Here is a 25,346-nt window from a genome sequence, read left to right as displayed (position 1 = left end):
TATATATGGAATACAAGCTGTGCGACTCGGCTAGGATGCGCAATTTACACGAATATTTGTTACTGTAGATAGCACGCTGCGGTAACACATAAACGTCGAGGATTTAGCTCTCTCTTTTGGTATTCAGGCTGTCTACAGACAAGCATAACTACACTTCCCATCTTCACAAGAGCAAGATCCATGACAATTTAAGAGACCACTGTTATCTACCCTACATCAACTCCGACTCCCATTCCAATCCTCCTGCACCATTGCTATTGCCATTAGCACGTGGTGACCCTGTGCATGCACCCACAGGGCGCAGCTCCATGATCTGAGTGAGACATCCACGGGGGGAGACCACCCGGTTCAGCCGCCATCCAGCCTCCTCCGCCAGCTTTCGATACTCCTCCAGCGTGCGCTCTTTGTTCCTGCACCTCGCCAGCATGCGAATATCAGCGTACCGGGCCCCGCGTCCCAGACGCCCGTCAAACAAGACCGACTCAACTATCAAAACACGGCTTACTCCCGGCTTGATGACCAAGGTCTCCCGGATCCGACGAAGCAGCTTGATACAATCCTCGTCGCCCCAGTTATGCAAGATCCATCGGAGGAGGTAGACAGATGATTCGGGAATCGGGTCCTGGAAGAAGTCTCCTCCAGTGATCGATACGATTCTGCTGGTCAGAGGGTCATCATCGGGGAACCGCTGCTTGAGGATCTCTGCGGTCGAAGGCAGCTCGAATGCTGCGGCTGTGGCGTCGGGGAACTTCTCCAGGTAAGACCGGATAAAGTCTCCTACTCCGGCGCCGACGTCGACCACAGTCTCCGACTTGACTTCGTCCCAGGGGTAGTCGGCAAGCAGCCCAGGGGCCTCGACGACACTACCCGTACCGGTGACTTTGTGGAAGCCAGCAGCTCTACCAGTTTCGGCCAGATACTGGTAGATGGGCTTGTCGGTGTTGTAGAAAAGCTCGGTGGCAGTTTTCGGCTGATCGCTTCTCAACTGGTCTGGCAGACGCGACAGGAGGTCATAGTATTCGCGCGGGAAAAAGTCAACCCAGTTGATCCAGGTCGCCCAGTGGTCTTTGCGGAGGAGGTTGGAGAGCCGGTTGTTGGACAGGAGGCCGGTCTTGGGGTCCTGTGAAAAGTACCCCATCTCACGCAGATAGCGAACTATCTGGAATAGACCTTGTTCGTGCAATCCGGTGGCTTCGGCTAGCTGCGAAATGCTGCAAGGCTGGAGCTTCTGGACGTGGTCTGCCAGTGCGTATTCGGACGCACACAGCAGGACCTTGCTGTTCGTAAAAGCTGATTTCCAATTAGTCGCCTTTCGCTATGCAAAGTGTATGGGTCTTGAAAGGCTTACCAAAAACGCCATCTACCAACGTCATATGGGGCGGAGTCAGGGTGACGAGAAGCTTGTCCAAGGCCTGCACGGTGTCTAAGATCTTCTGGTAAACTGAACTCGATGAATTCAGCGACCCTGGAGACACTTCAAGACTGGAATTGAGCTCCTGCGCCAAAGGACCTTCAAGCTGCGACAATGCATGCTTGATGTTCCAGTTCAAATGGTCAAGTTCGTTTTCCATTCTGATTCTCTGCCGGTCAGGTACAACGTTTCTCGGTGAAGTTTGATCCGTCAGTAAAGCGATAGCATTTATTTTCTCGACAGGAACCTATCGAAGAAAGTAGCGTTTATGATAGCATTAATTATCAAGTCAGCTTACGCCTGGCAGTGCTCGGTGGATATCCCATACGAGCCGACGTATACCCCCCGGGCCCCCGAGGCCGTTCGGGGCGGCGTCCGGCACCATCTCACTCAGCTCGAAGGCGCCAGCATTAAGCCGCGTTAGGCTTCATCCCAGAAATGGTTCTTTCGAAGTGGTACGGCTCGAGCATACTTGTTGGAAGGCCGCTACAATGAACCTCACTATCACTACTACCAACATCACCATACAGCCGTCTTCAACAATGGCCAATCGAGCTCCTACCCTTCTCGACCACTTCTACAGTCAACTGCAAAAGCACCCTTCATCAATCGCGATCGAAGATGGAACACAGCCTGCAGACCAGGGAGCCTGGGAAAGGGTCACATATGCTCAGCTCGATGCTCTGTCCGACAGATGGAGCAAAAGTCTTCGCCAGGCCGGCGTGGGTGCAGGCTGTATAGTTCCTCTTCTATCGAAGAGGTCAATCGCAATGGTAGCAGCGACATTGGCTATCTTGAAACTCCGCGCCGCTTATGTGCCCATCGACATAGACTCGTGGGGAAAGGATCGAATAGACACTGTTCTGAAGACTGTCAATCCGCAAATCATCGTATCAACATCGCCGTGTCCGAAGGATCACTACGTGTACCCAGTTGTGGCACTGGAGCGGAACGACTTCGATGAGACTGTAACGAGTAACGGGACTCAATGTACACGAAGCGATGAGGATTCAATCGATAGAGGAAACGATCTGGCATATATTATCTTCACATCCGGTACGACAGGGAAACCGAAAGGAGTGAAGATAGGCCAGAGATCAATTTCTCGTTATGTGAAAGAAGGGGGCGATCTGCCGTTCAATTTCAACACCAAACATGGCACAAGGGTGTTGCTCATCTGTTCCATCGCTTTTGACGGTTAGTTTCCTGATTCTTGATTGTGTGAGCGTTCTTCTAATTCAAAACATGCAGTCTGTGCCGGAGTCATGTTCAACACCCTCTGCAACGGGGGAACCCTGGTCCTGGCCGATCCGTCTACCTTTGAAGCCGCGGCCAAAACATGCCATGTTTTGCCATTGACTCCAAGTATTCTGGTTACACTGGACCCTAAGGCGGGATTTGATACGGTGGAAAAGATCTTCCTCGGTGGTGAAAGCCCAAGCCCGTCCTTGATAGAGGCATGGTCCTCTCCCCGCCGACGGCTCTACAACGCCTACGGGCCTACCGAGACGACATGTACGGCGTTTATGGGAGAACTCCTGCCTGGGTCTCCGATTACTATCGGCTACCCAATCTCATATAGTACCGTTACATTACTTGATGAGGATGGTTTGGAATCCCTCGAAGGAGAAATCTGCATCTCTGGCCTAGGTCTCGCATTGGGATATTTCCATGATCCAGAGCGCACAAACAGCGCTTTTGTCGAGTGGAACGGGGCCAGGATTTACAAAACCGGTGACTATGGCAGGCGGACCAAGCATGGACTACAGTTTTGCGGTCGCAGGGACAGTGTTGTCAAGAACAGGGGCTTCTTGATCAACCTCGAAGCAGATGTCGAGCCTGCTTTACTGTCCTATGACAAAGTTGACAGTGCATCGGCGTTCATGTCTCAGGGTCGACTCATTGCTTTTGTCACACCTACATCTGCCAAAGAGGGACTTCGCGAATATCTTACGAATACAGTATCCTCGTTCCTCGTCCCTGATACGATATATTCGCTAGACGAATTCCCCACAACAGGCAACGGAAAAGTTGACCGACGGGGCTTAATGCGCATGCATGAGCTGGAGCAAGGATCAGATACGGCCAGTCTCGAGAGAGGCCTTGGTGCAGTGGAAGCCGTTCGTAGAGGATTATCTCATGTCCTCCGGCTGCCAGAATCGCAAATTCTTCAGGCTTCGTCTTTCCGTCATCTAGGCGGCCATTCACTAGCAGCAGTCATGCTAGTTTCGGTTCTGAGGAGAATGGGGTTCGGTATCAGTGTCGCCGAAGTGCTTTTGTTGGATACAGTCGAAAATATAGCTGCTGCTGCCGTGGAGTTGAGCGATATCCCGCATGCCTTTCTTGCCCAAGAAGATTCGGTAGAACGACTAAGGCACGATATATCAACGACCCGGCCACTTGATGAAGGTGCGACGATTGCACCTATGACCGACATGCAAACCAGAATGCTCGGTGCTAGTGTTGCTACTCCAGGTCTTTCATTTATCAAGACATCATTTACCTTAGATCATCCAGAGAGACAAGACCTTACATCTACTCTCCATGCTGCTTGGGTTCGTCTTCATCAGAGGCACGAGATCCTGAGGACTGCATTTGTCTTGACCGCATCAAATGGAGCCCAAATAATATCCCTGGACCCGGACTTTTCGTGGAAGCAGAAATTCGTCACAGAATCCGAGTGGGGATCAGTTTGTCGACACGAAGAGCATCTGGATGTGGCCGATTTCGCAGACTTTGACGCAGAGAACCGAGCTTCGTTGTCAAGAGTTGTTTTGATTGTCGCTCCCAGGAGACGGACCCGGTTTGTCTGGACGGTCCATCACAGCTTGGTTGACGGATGGTCGATGGCAACTCTGATGCGAGATTTCGCCTCTTGTCTCGATGGTAAACCCATCCCGGCACAACCCCAATTTGCTCAAGTTGCGCAAGCAATAGGTCAGCTTAAGGCTGAGTCCTCGGATAGAGCCGTTTCATTCTGGAGAGAGTACTTAGGCGGATACACTCCTGCTCAGAGACTTCGAGTATCACCGCCCTCTGATGTCAGCGACTATACGCAAGCAGCTTTATCTCAGAGACTCACTGTCAGCGTATCTGCCCTGGAGGCTGCCGCCAGGGATCGATTTGCAGTTACACCGGCCACACTCCTTTACGCTGCTTGGGGACTTCTCCTTTCCAGGTACTCCGGCACAGACCGCGCAGTGCTCGGAGCTGTTCTATCTGGAAGAAGCTTGCCAATACCTGGTGTAGAGAACATCATTGGCCCATTGATCAATACTTTACCACTAGCAATAAACACCCAGGAGGCCCAGTCCACTTACAGTTTCGTACAATCTGTATTCAGAAGGCTGTGTGATATCCTGGAGTTCCAGTGGTCTCCTGTTGGCCTGATTCAAGAAGGCTGTGGGTGCAATCCAGCAGAGCTTTTTGAGACACTCTTTGCCTTGCAGTATGACTTTCCACAAACCCCTTGGGAGTCGAGTGATGTCCCTGAGCCTAGGGATATCCGCTACGAGGAAGCCACTCAGGTCCCACTCACTGTTCTGTTGGATAGCGCCGATGGCCAATTCGAGGTTCGATTTATTTATCGCCGGTCACACTTTGGTGATGCAATTGTCCAGAGAATGATTTGCCAGTTTGATAATCTCCTTGGGAACCTGGTTACTGCGCAACCAGACACGGACTTGAGCAATGTCACTGCACAAATGTTCAACGAACGAGTGTATGAGATGTCGATTGCAAAGCCAGAGCAGCCGGCCAGCGCCCGTGAAGTGCCAGAAAGTCTAGTGGAGGCTATCGAAAACTCCATCCAAGCGCATCCTGACATCTATGCTGTCGAAGGATTGACAGGGCGTCTCACATATAAGGAATTTGGAACGATGACGGAGCATATTTCCTGGCGTCTGTCGCAGCACATCCAGCCGGGGAGCGTGGTATGCATGATTAGTGATGGCTCTCTTCTTTGGCTTCTGGCCATGATTGCGATAATCAGAGCCGGTGCTATCTACTGTCCAGTCGATCAGAAACTGCCTCGCGATAGAAAAGACTACATGGTCCGAAACAGCAGAGCAGCATTGATTCTCTACGCCAATTCCAGTCAGGACCCGTTGTGCAATGGGGTTCCGTCTCTAAACATGGAGTCGATTATGCAGGAAATATCTTCATCTTCCGGCTCACTGATTGCAAACAGTCGCAATCGTCCCAGTGGTGATGATGTCGCATGCTTGGTCTATACTTCAGGAAGTACGGGTTTGCCCAAAGGTATGATTGATTTTAAACATGCCACATATTAATTTCCGAACCTGTTACTGATAAACTTATAGCGGTCCAGCTGCAGCACAAAGGTATCCTAAATGTGATTTCCCAGCCAGAAGGACGGCTGTACTCCCGTCCGGGCCAGCGCAATGCGCAGATGCTGTCCCTTGGGTTTGATTGCTGCATCAAGGAAGTCTTCTCCACCATCTGCTTTGGCGCAACTCTGGTCCTAAAAGATCCCGAGAACCCCATTTCCCATCTTGCGAGAGTCGACGCTACGATGGCAACTCCGTCCCTACTTGCAACCTTGGAACCCACAGATTATCCCAACCTGAAGGTAATCACTGTTGCTGGAGAAGCCGTGTCCCAAGTTCTCAACGATAAATGGGCGGCTGGAAGAATTTTGATCAACGGGTACGGTCCTGCCGAGTGCACTTTGATATCTACAACAGCGATTCTGCACCCAGGAAACAGGGTGTCAATTGGTAAACCGGTTCCGGGCCTGTCATGCTATCTTCTCGATTCCAATAAACGCCCCGTACCAATGGGAGTGAGCGGAGAAATCTATATCTCGGGAGTGCAGGTCACTCCGGGGTACCTTCACAACGAGCAAGAGACAGCCAAACGCTTCCTTGGCGACCCGTTCAACCCTGGCCAAGTAATGTATCGGACAGGCGATATTGGAAGGATGATGGAGGATGGAAATATCGAGTATATCGGACGAGAAGACAATCAAATCAAACTCCGCGGGTTTCGCATTGACCTTGGGGAGGTCCAAAGCACAATCTCCAGACTAGCCTCGGCGGCTAAAAACGTTGCTCTCATTGTGTCTAATGGAAACCTGATCGCCTTTATGACTCCTGAGACCATTGACGTCAGGAGCTTGGCCAAAAGTCTTGAGACACAGCTCCCACAGTACGCCGTCCCAAATCGGATCATCGCGCTTGCGACACTTCCTACCTCGGCGAATAACAAGGTCGACTCGTTCGCATTGCAGAGGTATCTGAGGGATCAAGGAAAGGATGGTGCTGTTGTTGAAGACCTTGAGACTGACACGCAACGAGCTCTAGCGGCCATATGGGCGGACGTGCTTGGGCGTGATCTGAACCAGACGCCCATCAGTCCCAGTGACCGATTCTTTGAGCTCGGAGGACACTCCTTACTGCAGATCAAAGTCGCTCAGGCCATTTCCAAACGCTGGAATATCCAGCCGTTGCCACTCAAACAAGTAATTCGCCATCATAGCCTTCAAGATTTGTCTTTTGCCATCGACGAACTTGTAAGCGACCCGCGTACAGTTTCAACCATGCCCTTCCTCGAGATGTCCCCGGTGGCACGGAACGACCAGCTTCCACTCTCGTACCTCGAGAAAGAAATGCTGCTCAACCATCTCATATCAGGCGGCTCGCCGGCCGGAAATATGAACTTCGTTTGCAAGATCCGGGGCGACATCAACGCCGAAACACTGGCAGACGCGTTTCAGAGGGTTACCGCGGATATTGAAGTGTTTCGCACCAGGTACTCCGTTATTGACGGCACGCTCTTCCGGCAACAGGCCCCAGGATCTGTCAAGGTTCCTCGCGTGGTCCAAACCGGCAACCTCAGCTCATTCGTCCACGGCAGAATCACCAAAACGTTTGATCTGAGCACAGAACCACCAGTAGATGTCTCGATTATCATAGGGACCCCCATGCAAGCAATGCTGGTGGTCGTCATGTCCCACGTCGTCGGCGACGCAGCCACAATGGCAACTTATCTCAACCGGGTTTCTAGGACATACGAGCTCCTGAGGTCAAACGCGCAAACAACAAACCCCTCCACCGTACCAGATAATCTAACCTATATCGACTGGGCACACTGGGCTTCAACGCTACAACCCAACCCCCGAGCGCTCACCTTCTGGTCCTCGTATCTCTCCAACCCCCCCTCGCCACTTACGTTCGGCAACCCATCCCCAGCACCAGCAACATACATCGGGCTCACCCGCTCTTGGACCCTCCCCTCCTCAATGCATCGCAGCCTGTCCGACCTCGCCGCCAAAGCTTCCGTTACCATGCACCAGCTCATCCTCGCCGCCGTCTTCTTCAGCCTCCAGTGCGTCGACCGCCGTGACGACATCCTCCTCGCCGCTCCCTTCACGCACCGCACCGAGCCCGGCACCGAGTCCCTCCCAGGCCTCTTCCTCGACCGCCTCCTCCTCCGCATCCAACGCTCCCCGCACCAATCCTCCCTCTTCGACTTCCTCTCCTCCGTCCGCGAAACCAGCCAACAAGCCCTCGCACACATCATCCCCTTCCACGCCCTCCGCTCCTCCCTCGCCCACAAACCAAGCCTCATCGACCCCCTCTTCAAAGTCATGGTCACCTACCACACAACCGCTGATCAACGGCCCCTCCTAGACCTCTCCGGCGCGGAAGTCCAGCCCATCCCATGGCGCCATACAGGAGGCTCCAAGTTCCCATTGAAAGTTGAGTTCACCGAGACGGCAGCACAGGACCTCCAGGTCGACATGGAATATGATCTGGGGTGTATCAGGGAAGATATCGCACTGAGGCTGGAATTCGCGCTTTCCTTTGCATTACAGCTTATGGTTCTTGAGAGGGAGACGGGTGATATCATCCAGCTCGTTCAGATGTCGTTTCGCCCTGGTGAGGGCAGTCCCGTAGGGCTATCACCTACACACGAGGGTTTGGCCGGGTTGACCAATGGAACCAACAAGACGGATAGTACTACAGGGCAACAAGAGCTCGAGAATATCCTCGCGGATGCGGTTTGTGAATGTCTGGGGCTTGAGGCTCAGGCTGTGGACACGGACAAGTCTTTCTGGGACCTTGGGGCTCAGAGCATGGATGCACTGAAACTACAACACCTATGCGAGAAACGGGGGGCCAGGGTTAGACTGCGGGATGTCTTTGTTTCTAGGAGCCTTTTGGAGCTGGCAACCTGCGCTGTGATGATTTGACGATGCATAGGTAGATTGCTAAACGAATTGAATGCATTGTTTATGTCGATGGTGTTTACTTGCTTCTATCGTAGCACAGTCATGGTATGTTGACAGCACGGCATACCGACGTCATAGTCCATAGTCATACTAAGCTCTAAGCACGTCTGATGTAAGAAGATTCCAAGGCTCGGTTTACTCAACGCACAGCCCCATTCCTCTTACCTTGGGCCCCCAAACAGATCAGGAAATGCCAAGTCAGAGCCGAGCCACTTTCCGGAGGAAGTATACCACGAATCGGACGCCGCAAAAGCATAATATGAAAAGACTCTGTTAGCTGAGGGGCTGAGTCAACCCCCGGAGGAAGTATAGGGCAAATCGGACGCCGGAAAAGTAGACCCCCGGAACAATGGGAGTACCGAGTACCGAGTACCGTCGCAGCGGAGGGTCCGTACGCCGCATTGCTGACCCGGGGCCGAGGGGCCATGCAAGGCTCATGCAGCTGAGCGAGTCGAGTCTCGGACAGGTGGCGAAATGCGCAGAACACGTGGCTCTGACGGGGGATCACCACGTTCTCGGACCGTATATAGATAGGCCTCGCACGAGCCCAAGCCGAAGGGGAGGAAAGACCGAGAGATCGACTCAGGGCAGCAGCGAACAACATACTGCAAAGAATCTAGTCTTCGTTACACATCATTCAACATGTCGATCGGAGCCGAAATTGAATCGCTGGTTCCTGCTCCGCCGGGCCTCAACGGCATCGCTGCGGGCTATCCAGCCAAGACGCAGAAGGAGTTAACCAACGGAGACTTTGATGCGCAGGATAGTCTTTCTCTTGCACGACTCACACCGTACGATGTCTTGACGGCTGCACTTCCGCTGCCGGCGCCGGCTTCGAGCACGGGGTTCTGGTGGCGGGAGACAGGCCCTGTTATGAGCAAGCTTCTGGCCAAGGCGAATTACCCTCTTTATACTCATTACAAGTACCTTATGTTATACCATACCCATATTCTCCCATTGTTGGGACCTCGACCGCCGCTCGAGAACTCGACGCACGCGTCGCCGAGTAATGCGCCGTGGAGGTCCTTCCTGACAGACGACTTTACTCCGCTCGAGCCGAGCTGGAACGTGAATGGGAACTCGGAAGCACAGAGCACGATCCGTCTTGGTATTGAGCCTGTAGGCTTTGAAGCCGGGACCGCGGCGGACCCATTCAACCAAGCTGCCGTGACGCAGTTCATGCACTCATACGAGGCAACCGAAGTCGGCGCCACGCTGACGCTGTTCGAGCACTTCCGCAACGACATGTTTGTCGGCCCGGAATCTTACGCTGCGTTAAGATCGAAGATACCAGAAGGCGAGCATACCACACAGAGTTTCCTGGCGTTCGACCTGGACGCGGGTCGTGTCACCACAAAGGCGTACTTTTTCCCGATTCTCATGTCGCTGATAACCGGACAGACCACAACAAAGGTGGTTTCTGACTCCATTCTGCGTCTAGCGCTGAAGAGTGAGGTGTGGGGTGTGCAGACCATCGCCGCGATGTCGGTCATGGAGGCGTGGATGGGTAGCTACGGTGGCGCGGCAAAGGCGGAGATGATCAGCGTCGATTGCGTGAACGAGGCAGACTCCCGGATCAAGATATACGTGCGGATGCCACATACATCCTTGCGGAAGGTAAAAGAGGCATACTGCCTAGGTGGGCGGTTGACAGACGAGAACACAAAGGAGGGCCTGAAGCTGCTGGACGAGCTGTGGAGGACGGTCTTCGGGGTCGACGACGAGGACGCGGAGCTTCCACAGAATAGTCATCGCACGGCAGGCACAATATTCAATTTCGAGCTGCGGCCAGGGAAATGGTTCCCCGAGCCCAAGGTATACCTGCCCGTCCGACACTACTGTGAAAGTGATGTGCAGATTGCTAGTCGGCTGCAAACGTTCTTTGGAAAGCTCGGGTGGCACAACATGGAGAGAGATTATTGCAAGCATCTAGAAGATTTGTTGTAAGTCGTCCAGTTTCTTCGACATGGATCTGTGTCGGCGCTGACCTTTTTAGTCCCCATCATCCACTGTCCTCGTCAACGGGCGCACATACCTATCTCTCATTTTCGTATAAGAAGCAGAAAGGGGTCTATATGACCATGTATTATAATCTCCGGGTATACAGCACCTAAGCACTGATCAAGTTCATTCGAGAAAGTTATGACGGTTTTTCAAATTGTTATCAAGTGGTATCATGTCATCTTACGGAGTCGTTTTCTTTCACATACTAGAAATGAGATACTAGAAGCCAGAGCATAAGCCTTTATGACAAGTGCCAACCTTCCACAGAGCATGAGGTAGACGTGTAGAAAACGTGTATAGCTCACGAAAGATGTAATTCTCAATAGGAGCCAGGATCTGTGGGGTCAAAGTTCCAAAATCCCTAACCAAAACATCAGCGGAGAGCGTCTCATCAAGGCGTTGGATTCACTTACCCAGTCAAACGCCAAGGTGGGATCCTGCATGTCCAAACTTCCTACCTCCGACAGATCAGGCAACGGGGTTGCCATTGCGGATTCTCCCGATACTGATGAATTTGGCGCAATTGTCTGAGGCGGGACAGTAGTTGAGGAGCCTATTCCGGGAATCGCTGCATTTGGAGGAAATATAGACTGGAATGGTGACAAAGGGAAGGTAGACGGCGCATTTTTGGCAAGACAGTTCGAGATGATACGATTGATCACATTCCACATTGGCGTGACTTCACGTCCTCTCGTATCCATCGTCCTTTTCAAGACACCCAATGCGCGAGACCGGAGCGAACGGTGGTTTGCCGCTTGGAATTCTGGTGTTTCAAGCTCCGATACGATGTGCATAATGGATTGGAAACAGGCGTGACCACCTATATGCCACTGGAACTTCTGGGCATCTTTGTCATCTGACATCATGTTCAGGCTCTCTACGAGGCTGACTGACTTTGCCAATACTCTAAACACATTCATTAGCTTTGGCTCCGGACACGAAAAGACGTTCTCTGCTCCAATGATAGCACCAAACGTACGTTTGTCGGATTTCAGGGGACACTACGGCCTCCCGGTATTGTTTTGGGGTTCGCAGCCAGAAAATAGACCAGCATCGCCATTCAATTACCGCGGCAAGACCAAGGGCCATGCGCTGGTGCGGAATTTGGGGATCGCAGTATTGCAGGTATTGAGTTTGGAGATGATTGACCATTTCATCCACCATGGTTCGAACCTCGACAAACAAAGACTGAAGCTCTGCGATTGGATATAGGTTACCATTTCCGTTGACAACCGAAGACTTGATTCTCCGCTCCAGCCTATAAGTGCTCCGAACGATTCTTCTGAAGCAGTGGATGCCATTCAGGCGAATCAAATGGCCTGTCATGTCGGTAAATCCAGGAGGTGAGTATGTTTCCGCAGTTGGATGCGCTCCTTCAATGAGATCTTCGTCGTTGATGTTCCGTGGTAGCATCGTAGTGTAGTCCTCGTCTGCTATTGTGGGCTCCTGGCCCCTACCTTCTGCAGAACGAAAGTCGAGATGACATATCTGATGCCACAGCCTGCGACGAGTCTCGACCTGGACAACATCCATATTACTTGACGGGAATAAGGAGGGTTCTCTATGAAGACCTTGCGAGAGAGCCATTCTCACAACAAGCCCAAGAAGAGTCCACGTCCTTGACATGTCATCTTCCCGGGATTGGCAAGTCTAGCGGGTTGGTCAGTAAATCAAACATACATTGAACAGTTAGAACAGGGACGCCTTCGTACCAGAAGTAGGACAAATGCCTGTAGAACCTCAATACTTGGGGTCGTTAGGAAATCTTCTCGCCCTAACCCAAGTTCCACCCCTCTTTGAAACTGAGCCAGGAGGGCCTCTTTCTCCGCAGCAAATCGCATCATAACATTTTCAGCCGACAAACTGTTGATAGCTGAGTAGAATATAGCCAGCGCCAGAGGCTCGAAGGCATGGATGGTGTGATCAGGTCGGGACGCTTCGGCCTCTTCTACACACGGACTTTGAGTCCTCGTGCCGTATGTATGGTTAATATACTGGGTGAATCGTCGTTGCAGCGTAGGTTTGTGGACCAGTCTCGTCATCGGATCAACATTGGAATAGAATATTTCAAGCAATGCCAAGCAATCCTCTGCCGACTTGGGAGACCAAGGCGTAAGGCTATCCACGGTCGAGCCCGAAAACGGGAATGGAGGGGTTGGCTGGTCTGACGGTGGACTATCAGCCGGCGCACCACTAGATTGATCTCCCAGCAGCATTTTGACATCGTGAATCTAGTATTATCAGCGCTGGATACATAAAATCACATCGGCAGAGAGATTGTACCTCATCAGCTAAGAGAGCATAGTGCAGAGACGAAACCCAGCGGGATTGGCCTCCTTCGGCCTCCAGGAGTAAGGCACCATCATAACCATCAGCTGACAAAGTTTCGCATCTCGGGTTTGGCAATGCACTTCCCCCCTGGTCAACGTCAGAGGGGCTTCCTGTACTAGTTACTTTCGCATCAGGCGATTTCGAGATGTTACCCCCACCGGATATTGCTCGCTCCAGTAGTTGTTCCAGCCGTTCGAGGCGACTACGGATCTCCTCTTGGCCAGACCGAAGGTTGGTCCGCGACACTCGACTGCTGGTCCCCACACGGGAGGGTGCCTGTGAGACTGGCTGTGGACTGACATACGTACAAACACGACCGCCTCTCTGGCATGGAGTACAGACAGGTTGCGCATGATCGCACTTGACCTTCCGACGGCGGCATGTCAGGCACGCGGTGATGATGCGCTGCCGGCCCTTCTGTATGCCACCAGAAGGGCCCGACTGAGGACTGCTAACCGAGAGCCGTGAGGATGAAGTTGTCGAGTCCATCAGATGGGGTGACGGCCTTGGAATGATGGATGTGTTCCAGGAAGGTGACAACAAAGGTGACAAAAGCAAGGTGACGAGGTAAAACTATACCGAAGCAATACGGTTGGAGGCAGAAAGTCTAACCGCTTGGGGCTAGTAGGTCCCTGCTTACTAATGATGGCTGCCCCTGCAGAACGCCATTCACAGAGTATCTAAATATTATAGACTAAAATGCTCGAAGAGAATTGTGAAGTATGCGAAGTACATTGCGAAGTGAGAACTTGTAAGATGTTTTACTTTCCTTACATTTCATGGTTGTAGCGGGGTGACCCACTTGATATGCTTTTGTGACCCATTATCAATTTATGCCTTAGGCAGGGAATAATACTATCCTGAGGCACCCGCATCATGCCACTATCCCCAATTCCCTTTCTACCTACTACCTAGTAACCTACTGAGTACATATCGATTTCCAACCAACTCAGATCGATCCTCAAAGTTTTACAATTCCTTGCACCACACCAAGCGGGTCCCATTTTAGCTTGAGATTCCGGAGCCTCTCCAGCCGCTCACCCTCGCCAAAAACGCTAGTGGCGGTATCGTCTTCAAAGGGCATGTTGACATAGCCCACTCCCATTGCGCGTGTTCCGTCTTGCTGTGTTAAGAATGCCTCTCGAATGGCCTTGTTGAGTCCAACACATGCATCGTCCAGTGCAGGGTCGTCATACCAAGCCAGAGGCATGACCCAATACTTCACTTCTCGCCGGAACTCACCAGGGATAGACGTCTCTTGTCCATCCTGGTCTAGCTCCCGCGCAACGTCCATGCTGTAAAATTCGGTCAGGATGTGAGTCTGGGCCGCCTCGGGGTGTTGAGTAATGAAGTCCATGTAGACGTTGAGGGCGGCCATGCAGGATCCCGCTGACAAGTTTTTCAAGCCAAACGCTGCCAGGTTCTTTCTGCCCCCATAGCCGCAGATACGGTCGCTGGAGTCATTGAGGTTAGGGTACTGAATACGGCGGCCAACAAAGTTTAAAGGATGATCTGTCATAGACGGGAGATCCAATAGAGGCTGGAATTTGCTGGCGGCCTCTTCGTGTGATCCCATATACCACATTTGGAGAAGAACAATAGGCTAATTCTCAAAGTCAGCCAGTGGATTCCAGTAAAGGGTTCTTGACAGACTTACCTGCTTGTTTGGGGCACAGAATACCAGCCGCCCCTGCATACCTCCCTGATAATGGACCTTGTTCACTGCCTCTGCAACCAATCCTGCATCATTAGGCGCAAAGACCAGACAGCTGTGCCATGTGTCATGGGTCCACGGGTAGGCTCGGAATGTAGCCTCAACCACCACTCCGAACAAATGGCCGCTACCGCGAAGACCCCAGAAGAGATCGGAGTTGACTTCGGGCGATGCCTCGACTGCGCGAGCTACTCCGCTCTGGTCCACCACAACGACCCGCATTGAGAGCACGGTGTCTGCGGCGTATCCAACGTGCCCAAGAAAGCGCCCTATCCCTCCTCCAAGGGCAGCACCGATCTGTCCCTCATTATTAGGTTGCTTAGCTGGATGGGAGAAGTCATTTCCCTTACCAGGCCCACTTCGTTACACGTTCCGGTAGCGACAGCCATTCCTACTGAACTAGCTGCCTTCACCCCGTCGCCCATAGTAGCGCCTCCTTGTGCAACAACAACCTGTCTCTCCACTTCAACGGTGACCTTTCTCATACGCGAGAGATCGATGATAATCCCAGGACTGTCGATTGTCGAGAAGCCATTGCTGTGGCCACCTCCTCGAACCACGAAAGGCCTCTGGTTCTGCACCGCATAGGAAACCTGAGGACACATGTCAGTCTAGACAGATTCAGAAGGGGACGGGGGACCCTTACCGCTGCAATGACGTCTTCCTCGCTAGTAACTTGAACGACTGCTGCAGGAATCTTGCCCAGATACCCTGTCCAACGCTTGATTGCATCCGGCCACGCCTCATCGCCGTCAACAATTACATTGGAGCCGGAAAGGCAGTTCAACAGGTCTGATTTGAGATTGCTCGCCATTGTTACGCTGACAAAATCTACAATGGGGGGGGTGTAGGCCCATTCTAATCTGTATTCGCCATCTGATAAATGAATGGTGTTCTAGCTTCGGCTTACTTGGCTTCGGCGCAGTGCTTTTGTGCTTACGCTGTTTACCCGCCGACGGCCCCAACACACGCCGGGGGCCGTATTTCTAATAAACCGTGATCGTTCGTCGGACTATGTCTAAAAGAGAAAAGCTCGCTAAATGAGGATTTGGCAGGAGGAGCTGGCTATTGGTGTGATGCTAACGAGAGTCTTTTTCAGCTATCAAGCGTCCATCTAGTGCAGGTATATGTTCACTTGTTCATACATAACGAATTTCAAGACTCCCTTGGCTCCAGTTTCAAATCAACATCATACAATGCGACCCAGCTGGTTTTGTCAACCTTGAAGTCTCCTTCGACAGCTTGCATCGGCATGAGAGAAACTCTATACTTGCTGAACATGTGATAGACCACAGCCTTGATGATCTTATCGGCAATATGCTGTCCGAGACACTTTCTCGGCCCGTAGCCAAAAGTCGCGAGATTATACCGGAGCTATAAAACCAATGAGCTTCAAGTAGACTCCTTAGGGCAGTTCGAGATTCTCACCTGACTTTGTTTGATACCCGCAAACCGGCTGGGCCGATATGCACGGTTGTCAGGGCCCCAGAAGGGATTACGTATGTTGATCGCGAAAGCATCCACAATAATGGTCGTATCTTTAGGTATCACGAAGTTTCCCAGGATCTTCTCTCTTGGTGGATTCTCAGGGAACGTAAATGCTTTGACTGCGTCAGCCAGATATTCTTTCAAGCCTTGAGCGGTCTAGTAGTGACCGAGACTTACTTAGCACAGGCCGAAGGCGAAGCGATTCCAACAAGCAGTAATGGAGAAGCGTGTCCTTTCGAGTGATATAATCTTCTCGATCTGCCTTATTTTTCTCCATCTCCTGAATTAGGTCATTTTGGACCTCGGGGGAATCGGCTAGAAGAATAATGCATGACGAGATAACATGGGTGACGATGTCCAGGTTAGCGAAGGTGGATTCCGCAATCGTGTCAGTCACCTAGATATGCTGTTAAAAGGGGTCTCCATATCGTTTCAGTCAAGGGGCCAGCCACCTACCTCATTTGGCGTCAGTTCACCCCTTTCAGCTGCCTCTGTGAGGACCACAATTGGCGTATCAGGAGCTGTCATCTTCCTCGCCGTGTATATCTCCCTATTGAAATCCAGCCACGCCTTCTGGTAGTCTCTCGCATTGTTCCAAGCCTTGGTATTGAGATACCTAGTCAGCTTAGAGCGATGAATGCCTCCAGACACAACCGCCGCGAAGACCTCCGAATACCGACGCCCAAGATCCCACAGCCGCTCCTGCTCTCCCTCACTCATCTTCCCATAGAACATGGACGCGACCTCGAAGAACGGATATCGCTGCAGTGCCTGCGTGGCATTAATGATGATCCCCTTGCCATCTGCGTTCTGCATCTGCCCGTCGGCTTTTGCAAACCGGTGTATCCCCGCAACGTAGTCTTGAGCACCAGCGTCGAGGCTATCACGGAAATACCGCAAGGCAGTCCGGTGCGAGAACATCGGGTCCAGAGTCTTTCGTAAAGTCGTCCAGCGAGTCCCGTTAATCAGCCCCAGGCCCGACCCAAGCAGCTGGGTCAAGAGCCAGCCGGCATTTGCCTGGGGCGCCTTGTTATGGTCGGTCGACTGCTGGTATAGCACCTCGACGTCTTTAGGGTCCGTTATCACACTATGCGTATACAACCCGTGTTAGCATATCTGCAGACCGCGGTCATGTTGAAGGAATAGAAACGGGTATGCGTACACCTCGGGGATACTAGCAGCCCAGATGCGATACGTTTTGCCATATTTCTCCTCCCACTCCCAGCTCCTCGTCCGCGCCGCCAGGAACTTGTCTACCATCTGTCCATTGGGGAATGTGTACGCCGGACCCGACATGTACTTCTTCCCATTTGCAGCTGGAATCCGATGAACAAGAGACAAGTAGCCCTATGTCAGGTATCAGAAACCACCGTTCAACCACTAGACGGTATACTCACATTAAGAATCGTATCAATCACCACTTTTGGTCCGATCAAAACAGCCACCAAGACCACTATCGAGGCCAAAACCCCAATACTAAACGGGGTGACCGGCACAGCCAAAAAGTCCAATTTGGTAGGTTGAGCGGAATCCATGTTTTGCTTACTTGACAATCTACCGAGTTCAGTTCCACATGGTCCCTTTGCCATCGCATATTCTGCATATTTGTAGTCGTGGTCCGACTCGGGTTCATTGCGCTTGTTCGGGGCATAAAGCGTCGGCCGTCGGCGGGAAACGAGGTCTCTTAAGAGTTAGGGCTGCCGGCTGACGGGCCAGATTATGCGCAGCTAGGTTGATTTCGGCCTGGCCAGGAAGGTTGAAGGGATTGAATATTACTATTTTAGTTCTGATTGGGTCTATCCTGTTTAGGACTGTGGTGAGATCTAATCAGCATGGTTATACGTCTTCTGAGTTGTCATGGGAGAAGCACTACAATGAGGGCTTTAGGCCTGGATTTACGGGCTGGAAATCCCTTATGAATAGCTTTATGCCTTTAAATAGAAGTTGAGGTGCAGCTTAGAGTGATATATCTTCTGTCAGCTAACGGTGTCTAGATGGTTATTTTTAGCTAGTAGAAATGATAGCAGTTGGAGGGATACAGTAAGGACAATGGGAACGTAGAACCTTGTTTACTCTCAGTGAGTATCAGCGTGATGAAAACCTGATAGCAGTTGAATAATCCAGGCTCATAATAACTACGCTAAAATAGTGTCTAGATGACCATTCTAGCATAGCAGGAACTATAGCGTACTCATAGTAGATTACTTTCATCTTCTATACTTGTCGTGAATCAGGCAGAAATAACTAATGATAGGCTGGTGACTGGTGGGCCTGAATTGTAGGGCTGAGAATCCTGGAAATGTCCACACTTTGGGCTCTTGGCTTGTTCTGATCGTCCCTATCGACATCATCACAATGACGCGCACTGAAAGAGAGAATCCATCAGAAATTCATCCAATTCCTTCTCTGTTACATCAAACCGGGAATATTTGCGAGAAAATCCACCAGAGGCATTAATTGATCAACTAGTTGGATAACTATCTTCTTGAGCAACCAAGTTCTACTATGACCGCATGCGGAACGACTGTCGGGAGTCAACCCATCATGGACCCATCGTCCCTTGCTGCCTCCATACTTGGCTTGGCTACATGTGACTGTGCGACATGAATTGATATTCTTTCCTTTCTCTATTTTCTTCGTTCTCCCCTCAGTCACTACTTGTTCCCCCTTCAAAGGTATGCCATCATGAGCGGACAGGCTGCGAGTTACTATAATCCCAGCCAGTCGTATGGCGACCCCCAACCGGGGATACAAAATCACCAGCAACAGCCTCATTACTACAACAATAATGTGGCCAATAATGGGTACGACCCAAACTATCAATGCGGACCTGAGCCCAAGCCTCCAACGGAGCCACCACCAACGTACAATCAGGCCGTCTACGGGTTTGACGACGCATTCAAGATCGAGAGACCCAAGTACCACGATATCTGGGCCGGTCTACTCGTAAGTGACTGCACACTCAGTTGACGACGCATTGATTGACTGGCGTCTAGTTCATCGCCGTCTTCCTGGGATATGTCGCGGTCTCTGGCGTAACCATCCATCGATACGCCAAATACAAAGGCTTCAACGGTGATGGCATTTACGACTCGTCCAACAGCTTTTCTCTCGACACGAATACGCTTGTTCTGTTCATTTTCGTGCTCTGTGTGGCGCTCGCTTTTTCGTACGCGTACTTTCTCGGGGCGCGCTACTTCTCGAAGTTGTTCATCTGGGTTACTGGGATTCTCAATATCGTGTTTGCACTGGCGACTGGCATCTACTATATCGCGCGGAAACAGTACGGCGGGGGCATCGTGTTCCTCCTCTTTGGCGTCTTTGCGATCGTCTGCTTCATCAGCTGGATCCCGCGTATCCCGTTCAGCGCATTCATGCTCCAGACTTCCATTGACGTGTCTCGGAAGTACGGCCATATGTTTATCGTGAGCACGATTGGCGGTCTCGTGGCTGTGGCATTTGCTGCGTGGTTTTCAGTAACCCTGGTCTCGATATATGTGGCATATGAGCCGAGCAGCTCCGGCACTAACCCCTCCTGCAGCGACGGCGGATGTAGCAGGGCCCGAGTCATCGGGCTAGTCGTATACGTCACGTTCGCCATGTACTGGTTCAGCGAGTGGTTGAAGAATACGATTCATACCACCATCGCGGGTGTCTACGGGTCCTGGTACTTCTGGAGCCAGTCGCCGAATGGCATGCCCAGGGGACCAACGCGGGGCGCGTTCAGGCGCGCAACCACATACTCGTTCGGCAGCGTCAGTTTCGGAAGTTTGATCATCGCGATTATCAATATGCTGCGGCAGGCGTGCTCCGTTGCGCAGCGGAACGAGGCTGCAGAGGGGAGCATTGTGGGGAGTATCATGTTTTGGATTCTCGGATGCTTCATCGCCGTCCTCGACTGGCTTGTCACGCTGTTCAACCGCTACGCTTTCTGTCACATCGCCCTGTACGGGAAGGCATATATCCCCGCGGCCAAGGATACGTGGACCATGATGCGAGACCGCGGCATCGACGCACTCGTCAACGATTGTCTCATCGGGCCTGTGATCACCATGGGCTCAGTGTTTGTGTCGTACGTCTGCGCCTTGCTGGCGTATCTGTATCTGCAATTCACCAAGCCGAGCTACAACGCCGATGGAAACTTCACGGCTGTCATCATGGCCTTCGCCTTCGTCATCGGCCTGCAGATCTGTCAAATCTTCATGACTCCCGTCAGCAGCGGGATCGAAACCATCTTCGTGGCCATGGGCTGGGACCCGCAGGTCATGATCCGCGATCACCCGGATCTGTACTATCGGATGGTACAGGTATATCCTCGCGTGCAGCAGGCGATCCAGCCGTCTGCCTAGTCCTACGTAATAATAGCCATGCAGTTTGCATCTGTATTTAATTCATTTCATACCATGTCGTCTACCAAAATAACTATCTAATCGAGGCTCATTTTCCCTCGTTCAACTCGCAAACACACGCCATGAACCTAAGTAGCCAAGACCAATCACATAAAGAACGCCATTAACGCAGTCAACCCAAGCACAACCACCGAACTCGGCACAAGCACCCCCACCGCCGCGCCCCCATCAAACGTCATTGCCGCAGGCGAGGGGGAAGGCGACGCCGACGGCACCATGAAATACGAATCCATCGACTTGTGATGACTGGGATACCCGCTCCGCTGCGCATCAACACCTGTGGGCGCAGGCACCGAGACGTACATAGATGCAGGCGCATGGACATGCGCATGCGCATGCGATCTAACCAATGTACTCGATGCCGATACTGATGATGATGGAATGGGAATCGCGGCCTGGTGAAGGTGCGCCGGTTGGCTCGACAAGGATGCAACAGGAACCACAGCCTGATGAACATGCGCATGTGCTGATGACGAAGTTGGCTTTGGAATCGCGCTCTCATGAAGGTGCATGTGCGTCGACGATGAAGAACCGGGGACCCCGGTCTGATAAACATGCGCATGCGCTGATGATGAAGACGACACGGGTATCATGTCCTGATGAACATGCACATGCGCTGATGAAGAAGTTGCCACGGGGATTGCGCTGTGGTGAGCGTGCGCGTGCGCCGACGACGAAGATGCAGCAGGTACCATGGCCTGGTGAAGGTGCGCCGGTCGACTCGACGAAGATGAAACAGGAATCGTGGTCTGAGGAACGTGCGCATGCGTCGACGACGAAGAAACGGGGACCATGGCCTGGTGAAGGTGCGCCGGTCGACTCGGCGAAGATGCAGCAGGAATTGCTGTCTGGTGAACATACATGTGTGATGACGACAAAGACGAGACAGGGACCATAGCCTGATGAAGATGCGCGTGCGCTGTCGATGACGATACAGCAGGGACCACGGTCTGGTGAAGCTGCACGTGCGTTGACGACGGAGACGACACCGGAACCACAGTCTGGTAAACGCGCGTATGCACCGACGACGAAGACAAAACAGGAACCGCGCTCTGGTGAACATACGCCGGTCGACTCGACATCCTGCCCGTCGCAGCCGCTACGGTCGACGACGAACAGTCGCACGATGTATGCGTGAGGACCTCCGTGATGACCCTGAACCCCTGCTCGTTGCCGTCCTCGTAGTCGCTGTCTTCGTCAAGGGCGGACGGGGCGTCAGTGACGAGTGCGCGGTTGGCAGAGGCCGAGGAGGAGGCGGAAGGGGAGAGACCTGGAGCGTACGCCCTCTTGCTCTGGACGTTGGGGCTGTGTTTAGCTGTGTTTGAGGACCCGGTCTCACTCTCCGGAGCGGCAACACGCATGTTGGGGTGGCTGAGGCGGTGGGGATGGGAGATGCGATATCCATATCTGTCTCTGTCATCGTCGTTGCCATCGTCATCGTCGTAAGCGAAGGCATGGTGGCAGTTATGGTGGTAGCCATGGTCCCGATCATACACATCGTCATCATCCCAATGGCCGTCGCCGTCGCAGATGAACCTGTGTATAGACTCCGTTGCTTCATCACGTCAGTCCTCATCCGTTGTCTAGTGGCGAGGAAAGGGACTTTGAACATACGGATTCCAAATCCCTCGCACACATCTCTTGCTGCACTGCTTATTTTGCTCGGATCGAATGGCTGCGCGCAGAAGCAGTAAAACTTGGAGGGTGAGGTGCAGGTTGGGTAATCCGCATCCTGGGCTACAGCAGCCTGACGGGATGAGTGTTAGCAAGCTGGCCTATTCTGAAAGATACAAGTGAAGACGAGCGATGCTTACTGCGCACTTCATGTGGTCCCTCCATGTATGCTTGTAGGCTGTAGCTGTGGCAGCTAGGCCTGTTAGGGCCAGGAGGGTGGTGGGTGTGGTGTGAACCATGTTGGCTCCAGTATTTTGTTCTAGGCACTTAATTGAGATGTTCCAAGATACAGAGGCAGAGCTGATGCAGGGTTGAGCATCGAAGCCTTAATATAGCCGTCCTCACGGTATACAAGCCTACCTGCAGTAGACGCGAAACGCATCCATCCCTTGACAACTCTATTCCGACGGAGAATTTTCTAACATACTTATCCATTCTGCGATACCGCTCTGATACATATCTAGTGCCGTGGAATGGAATGGACGTGTAGTCTGCTCTGTTGCGTGGGTGCATGATTTGCATTCTTGGGTGGCGTGGAATGTCTGCCCTCTGCCTCTGCCACGTACTGGCCTACTACTTATACGGCTGGGATGTACATGCACATGTACAGTTGTGGCAATGATATGGTCCGATAGCTCGGTGTGGCAGGTGTTGAAACTGGGATGCGTCGCAGAGGATGGTATGCAGACCACCATCTGCTATGCATATCGCAATTACTCCATATACAGATACTTGTCGAGAATGAAGTAAGTGACGATCCATTGACATCAACAAATTTAGATAATATTCCTGTAAAGCTTGAAATCATGCGCATAATCAATCCATATGTCGGGAAACACAAGGGTACTAGGGTATCAACAGCAACAGCATCAATCATGGCATAGACTAAAACTTCTCACTCGTCACACACCGAGTAACGCTCACTAACAACCAAGCCACAATCTTCACCAACACTGTAAGCGTCTTCACAATCATATTCAAGCCAAAGAACAGAAGCCGGAGGATACCCCTCGTCGGACCGGGCAGCTTCTGTCCTTCCCTGGATGAACTAGACCCGTACCGTCCGTACTTTTCCAGATCGAACTGCTCGATCACGATCTGTTTGTTTTTGCTCTTTGGTTTTTCAGGCTTTGAGCGTCCCCATGACCAGAAGGACCGCTTGTCGTTGCTGTTGCTGTCGGTGGGAGTGTCTGACTTGAACTTGGACGATTTGATCTTGGACATCAGCCGGTCGCTCTCCTCGGCGTCTTCGCGTTCTGCGAGTGTGGCTACTAAATTGCCTGTGAACATGCCCCCGCTGGCAGGATTGGAGAGGGAAGAAAAGTGATGCGATTCCTGCTTGGGGTCATACAAGGCCATATCCGCCAGGACAGGATTGGTCGTCTCATCTGAAGCAGCCACGGCCAGCATGGCTGCTACGAGGGAGTCGATTGCATACAATGACGGGATGGTACTGATTATGGCCGTCGCAGAAATAGCCAGCGTCATTGTACCTAGGTCAAGTGACGCCAGCGGCTCGTCCGAGTCGGTCAACGGAAGGGTGGACGTGCGTGGTGTGGCCGCCTGGGTGGCGGCCTCCAACGCATTGGGGGATAGAGGCGTCGTCACGATGATCGTTGGGGGCTGACGGGATTTGAAGTCGCTCGATGGAGTCGAGACGGAGATGTGGAGGATCCCCGCGTACTTCGACCGCACTGGAGAAAGGGGAATACCCGCTGCGCCGAACCCAGCTGCGCCGACGAGGGCGGGCGGCTGCTGTTTGCAGTGCGATGGGTGCTGGAGCTCGTACAGGCGCTTCTCGTTATTCCAGAGAAGCCTGCAGGACTCTTGTGCAGCTGCTCGCTTCAGCGCGTTGCCTTCCACTTCACTCGCTTCGGTTGATGAAAGGTGATGTTGCTTTGCTACTTCCTCTGCTTCGCTGATAGCAAGCATTGCAGCCAGTCGGGAGAACAACAGCGTGACCAGTCCGTCGTTGGGCGGCAGCCGACGCTTCCGGTCCTCCAGCTTCAGCATCATCACGGAGACACTGCTGTGAGATTTCATCGGGTGTGCTCTGGCGATAGACAGCTCATCCGTCGAGAAAGTCTGCATTGTGTAAAACGGAGACTGCGGGTCTCCGAATGTGAACGTTGCATGATCAGTCCTGTGCCCATCAGCTTAGCCGAATAGTACCCTAACAGAATCCTCACCTATGCATACGCAGATTGAATGTCCCCATAAGATTCTGCGGCCTTTGTCCATTGGCAACCTCCCAAAGTCCCTTCAGCTCCGCTGCAGAGGAGTAGTGTACCTCAAGCGGCTCGAGCATATCCGTAGGAAAGTTCAATACGCTCGCAGGGACCGTTTTGGGCCCTAGCGTGCGGTCAATTTCCGGCTCTGGCGTCAGAGTCAGCCCTCGAGGATTGAGGCGTGGCCGAGGCGTACTGCCCGAGGATTGAGGGTAGTACTGCTGTTGGCTAAGTGGGAAATTCGGATCGTAACGAGGGAATATCGATTTCATAGGAACCACCGGAGGCTCAGAGGGTTGCGGAGACTTTTGACGAGAGCCTACCTGGACTCGTGGTAATGAAGGCTTGGTCTTCGGTGTTGGCGAGCGTTCTCTTTCTGCGGTCCCGATCCGTGGAGTAGCATCATACAGCGATTGAGACTCGGGTTCACGTATTGTCTCCGGTATCGACAGTGGTGCTTCTCGGGCTATATGTGCCTTTGGAGGTGGCTGAACCTTCTTTGTGTCCTCTATAATCTGCAAAAGCACTGCTTCTGTCTGCGAGCCCTTGAGGTCCTCCAAAGGTATTGGACTCGATGGCTGCGGCTTTGCAGCCGGTTTTTTGATTCCTTTGCGGAAAGGATTCTTTGAGCCTCCACCTACAGGGGAAGGTGGAGGAAATAACTGAAACTGACTCATTTCTCAATAGCAAAATCGAAATCGAGGCTCAGTCAAGCCAGAGGGATAAACCGCAGGCCGCAGGTATGGAAACAGAAGCAGCAGACACGGATCAATTTTTGAATGCTTGTTCCGCGCTGTACACAGGCAAAACCGTCAATGTCAGCGCAGAAACG

The 25,346-nt window shown here is 52.3% G+C and overlaps 9 protein-coding genes across 9 annotated transcripts, besides 2 other annotated features; 3 read left to right on the top strand and 6 right to left on the bottom strand.

Annotated features, from left to right (window-relative positions):
- Positions 1–211: 211 nt before the first annotated feature.
- Positions 212–1,571, bottom strand: hasC (O-methyltransferase hasC; the record flags this gene model as incomplete). Its single annotated transcript, XM_001263173.1, has 2 exons — positions 212–1,290; positions 1,349–1,571. 2 exons carry the CDS (start codon positions 1,569–1,571, stop codon positions 212–214), a joined length of 1,302 nt encoding a protein of 433 aa, XP_001263174.1.
- A 331-nt stretch (positions 1,572–1,902) lies between these two features.
- On the top strand, positions 1,903–8,627 carry nrps5 (nonribosomal peptide synthetase hasD; the record flags this gene model as incomplete). Its single annotated transcript, XM_001263172.1, has 3 exons — positions 1,903–2,608; positions 2,663–5,671; positions 5,734–8,627. The coding sequence occupies 3 exons, from the start codon at positions 1,903–1,905 to the stop codon at positions 8,625–8,627; spliced, it is 6,609 nt and encodes a 2,202-aa protein (XP_001263173.1).
- A 681-nt stretch (positions 8,628–9,308) lies between these two features.
- On the top strand, positions 9,309–10,780 carry hasE (7-dimethylallyltryptophan synthase hasE; the record flags this gene model as incomplete). The annotated part of the gene is made up of 2 exons (XM_001263171.1): positions 9,309–10,609; positions 10,663–10,780. 2 exons carry the CDS (start codon positions 9,309–9,311, stop codon positions 10,778–10,780), a joined length of 1,419 nt encoding a protein of 472 aa, XP_001263172.1.
- A 209-nt stretch (positions 10,781–10,989) lies between these two features.
- Positions 10,990–13,490, bottom strand: hasF (Zn(II)2Cys6 domain-containing transcription factor hasF; the record flags this gene model as incomplete). Its single annotated transcript, XM_001263170.1, has 5 exons — positions 10,990–11,031; positions 11,084–11,576; positions 11,650–12,320; positions 12,383–12,901; positions 12,954–13,490. 5 exons carry the CDS (start codon positions 13,488–13,490, stop codon positions 10,990–10,992), a joined length of 2,262 nt encoding a protein of 753 aa, XP_001263171.1.
- A 472-nt stretch (positions 13,491–13,962) lies between these two features.
- On the bottom strand, positions 13,963–15,529 carry hasG (FAD-linked oxidoreductase hasG; the record flags this gene model as incomplete). The annotated part of the gene is made up of 4 exons (XM_001263169.1): positions 13,963–14,604; positions 14,659–15,012; positions 15,066–15,308; positions 15,362–15,529. The coding sequence occupies 4 exons, from the start codon at positions 15,527–15,529 to the stop codon at positions 13,963–13,965; spliced, it is 1,407 nt and encodes a 468-aa protein (XP_001263170.1).
- Positions 15,530–15,870: 341 nt separating this feature from the next.
- hasH (cytochrome P450 monooxygenase hasH) lies at positions 15,871–17,738 on the bottom strand (the record flags this gene model as incomplete). Its single annotated transcript, XM_001263168.1, has 6 exons — positions 15,871–16,089; positions 16,144–16,316; positions 16,381–16,600; positions 16,660–17,290; positions 17,366–17,550; positions 17,601–17,738. The coding sequence occupies 6 exons, from the start codon at positions 17,736–17,738 to the stop codon at positions 15,871–15,873; spliced, it is 1,566 nt and encodes a 521-aa protein (XP_001263169.1).
- A 1,150-nt stretch (positions 17,739–18,888) lies between these two features.
- On the top strand, positions 18,889–20,552 carry NFIA_064350 (choline transporter-like family protein; the record flags this gene model as incomplete). The annotated part of the gene is made up of 2 exons (XM_001263167.1): positions 18,889–19,149; positions 19,200–20,552. 2 exons carry the CDS (start codon positions 18,889–18,891, stop codon positions 20,550–20,552), a joined length of 1,614 nt encoding a protein of 537 aa, XP_001263168.1.
- A 146-nt stretch (positions 20,553–20,698) lies between these two features.
- On the bottom strand, positions 20,699–22,525 carry NFIA_064340 (extracellular serine rich protein; the record flags this gene model as incomplete). Its single annotated transcript, XM_001263166.1, has 3 exons — positions 20,699–22,167; positions 22,227–22,359; positions 22,427–22,525. 3 exons carry the CDS (start codon positions 22,523–22,525, stop codon positions 20,699–20,701), a joined length of 1,701 nt encoding a protein of 566 aa, XP_001263167.1.
- Positions 21,285–21,452: a microsatellite.
- Positions 21,304–21,435: a microsatellite.
- A 646-nt stretch (positions 22,526–23,171) lies between the features above and the next one.
- Positions 23,172–25,191, bottom strand: NFIA_064330 (uncharacterized protein; the record flags this gene model as incomplete). Its single annotated transcript, XM_001263165.1, has 2 exons — positions 23,172–24,429; positions 24,476–25,191. 2 exons carry the CDS (start codon positions 25,189–25,191, stop codon positions 23,172–23,174), a joined length of 1,974 nt encoding a protein of 657 aa, XP_001263166.1.
- Between the last annotated feature and the right edge of the window lie 155 nt (positions 25,192–25,346).

The sequence above is a fragment of the Aspergillus fischeri genome, genomic scaffold, assembly GCF_000149645.3.
Source record: "Aspergillus fischeri NRRL 181 1099437636252 genomic scaffold, whole genome shotgun sequence".
NCBI classification, from domain to species: domain Eukaryota; kingdom Fungi; phylum Ascomycota; class Eurotiomycetes; order Eurotiales; family Aspergillaceae; genus Aspergillus; species Aspergillus fischeri.
Note: the sequence above shows the minus strand (reverse complement) of the source record. Positions and strands in the feature narration are given on the sequence as shown.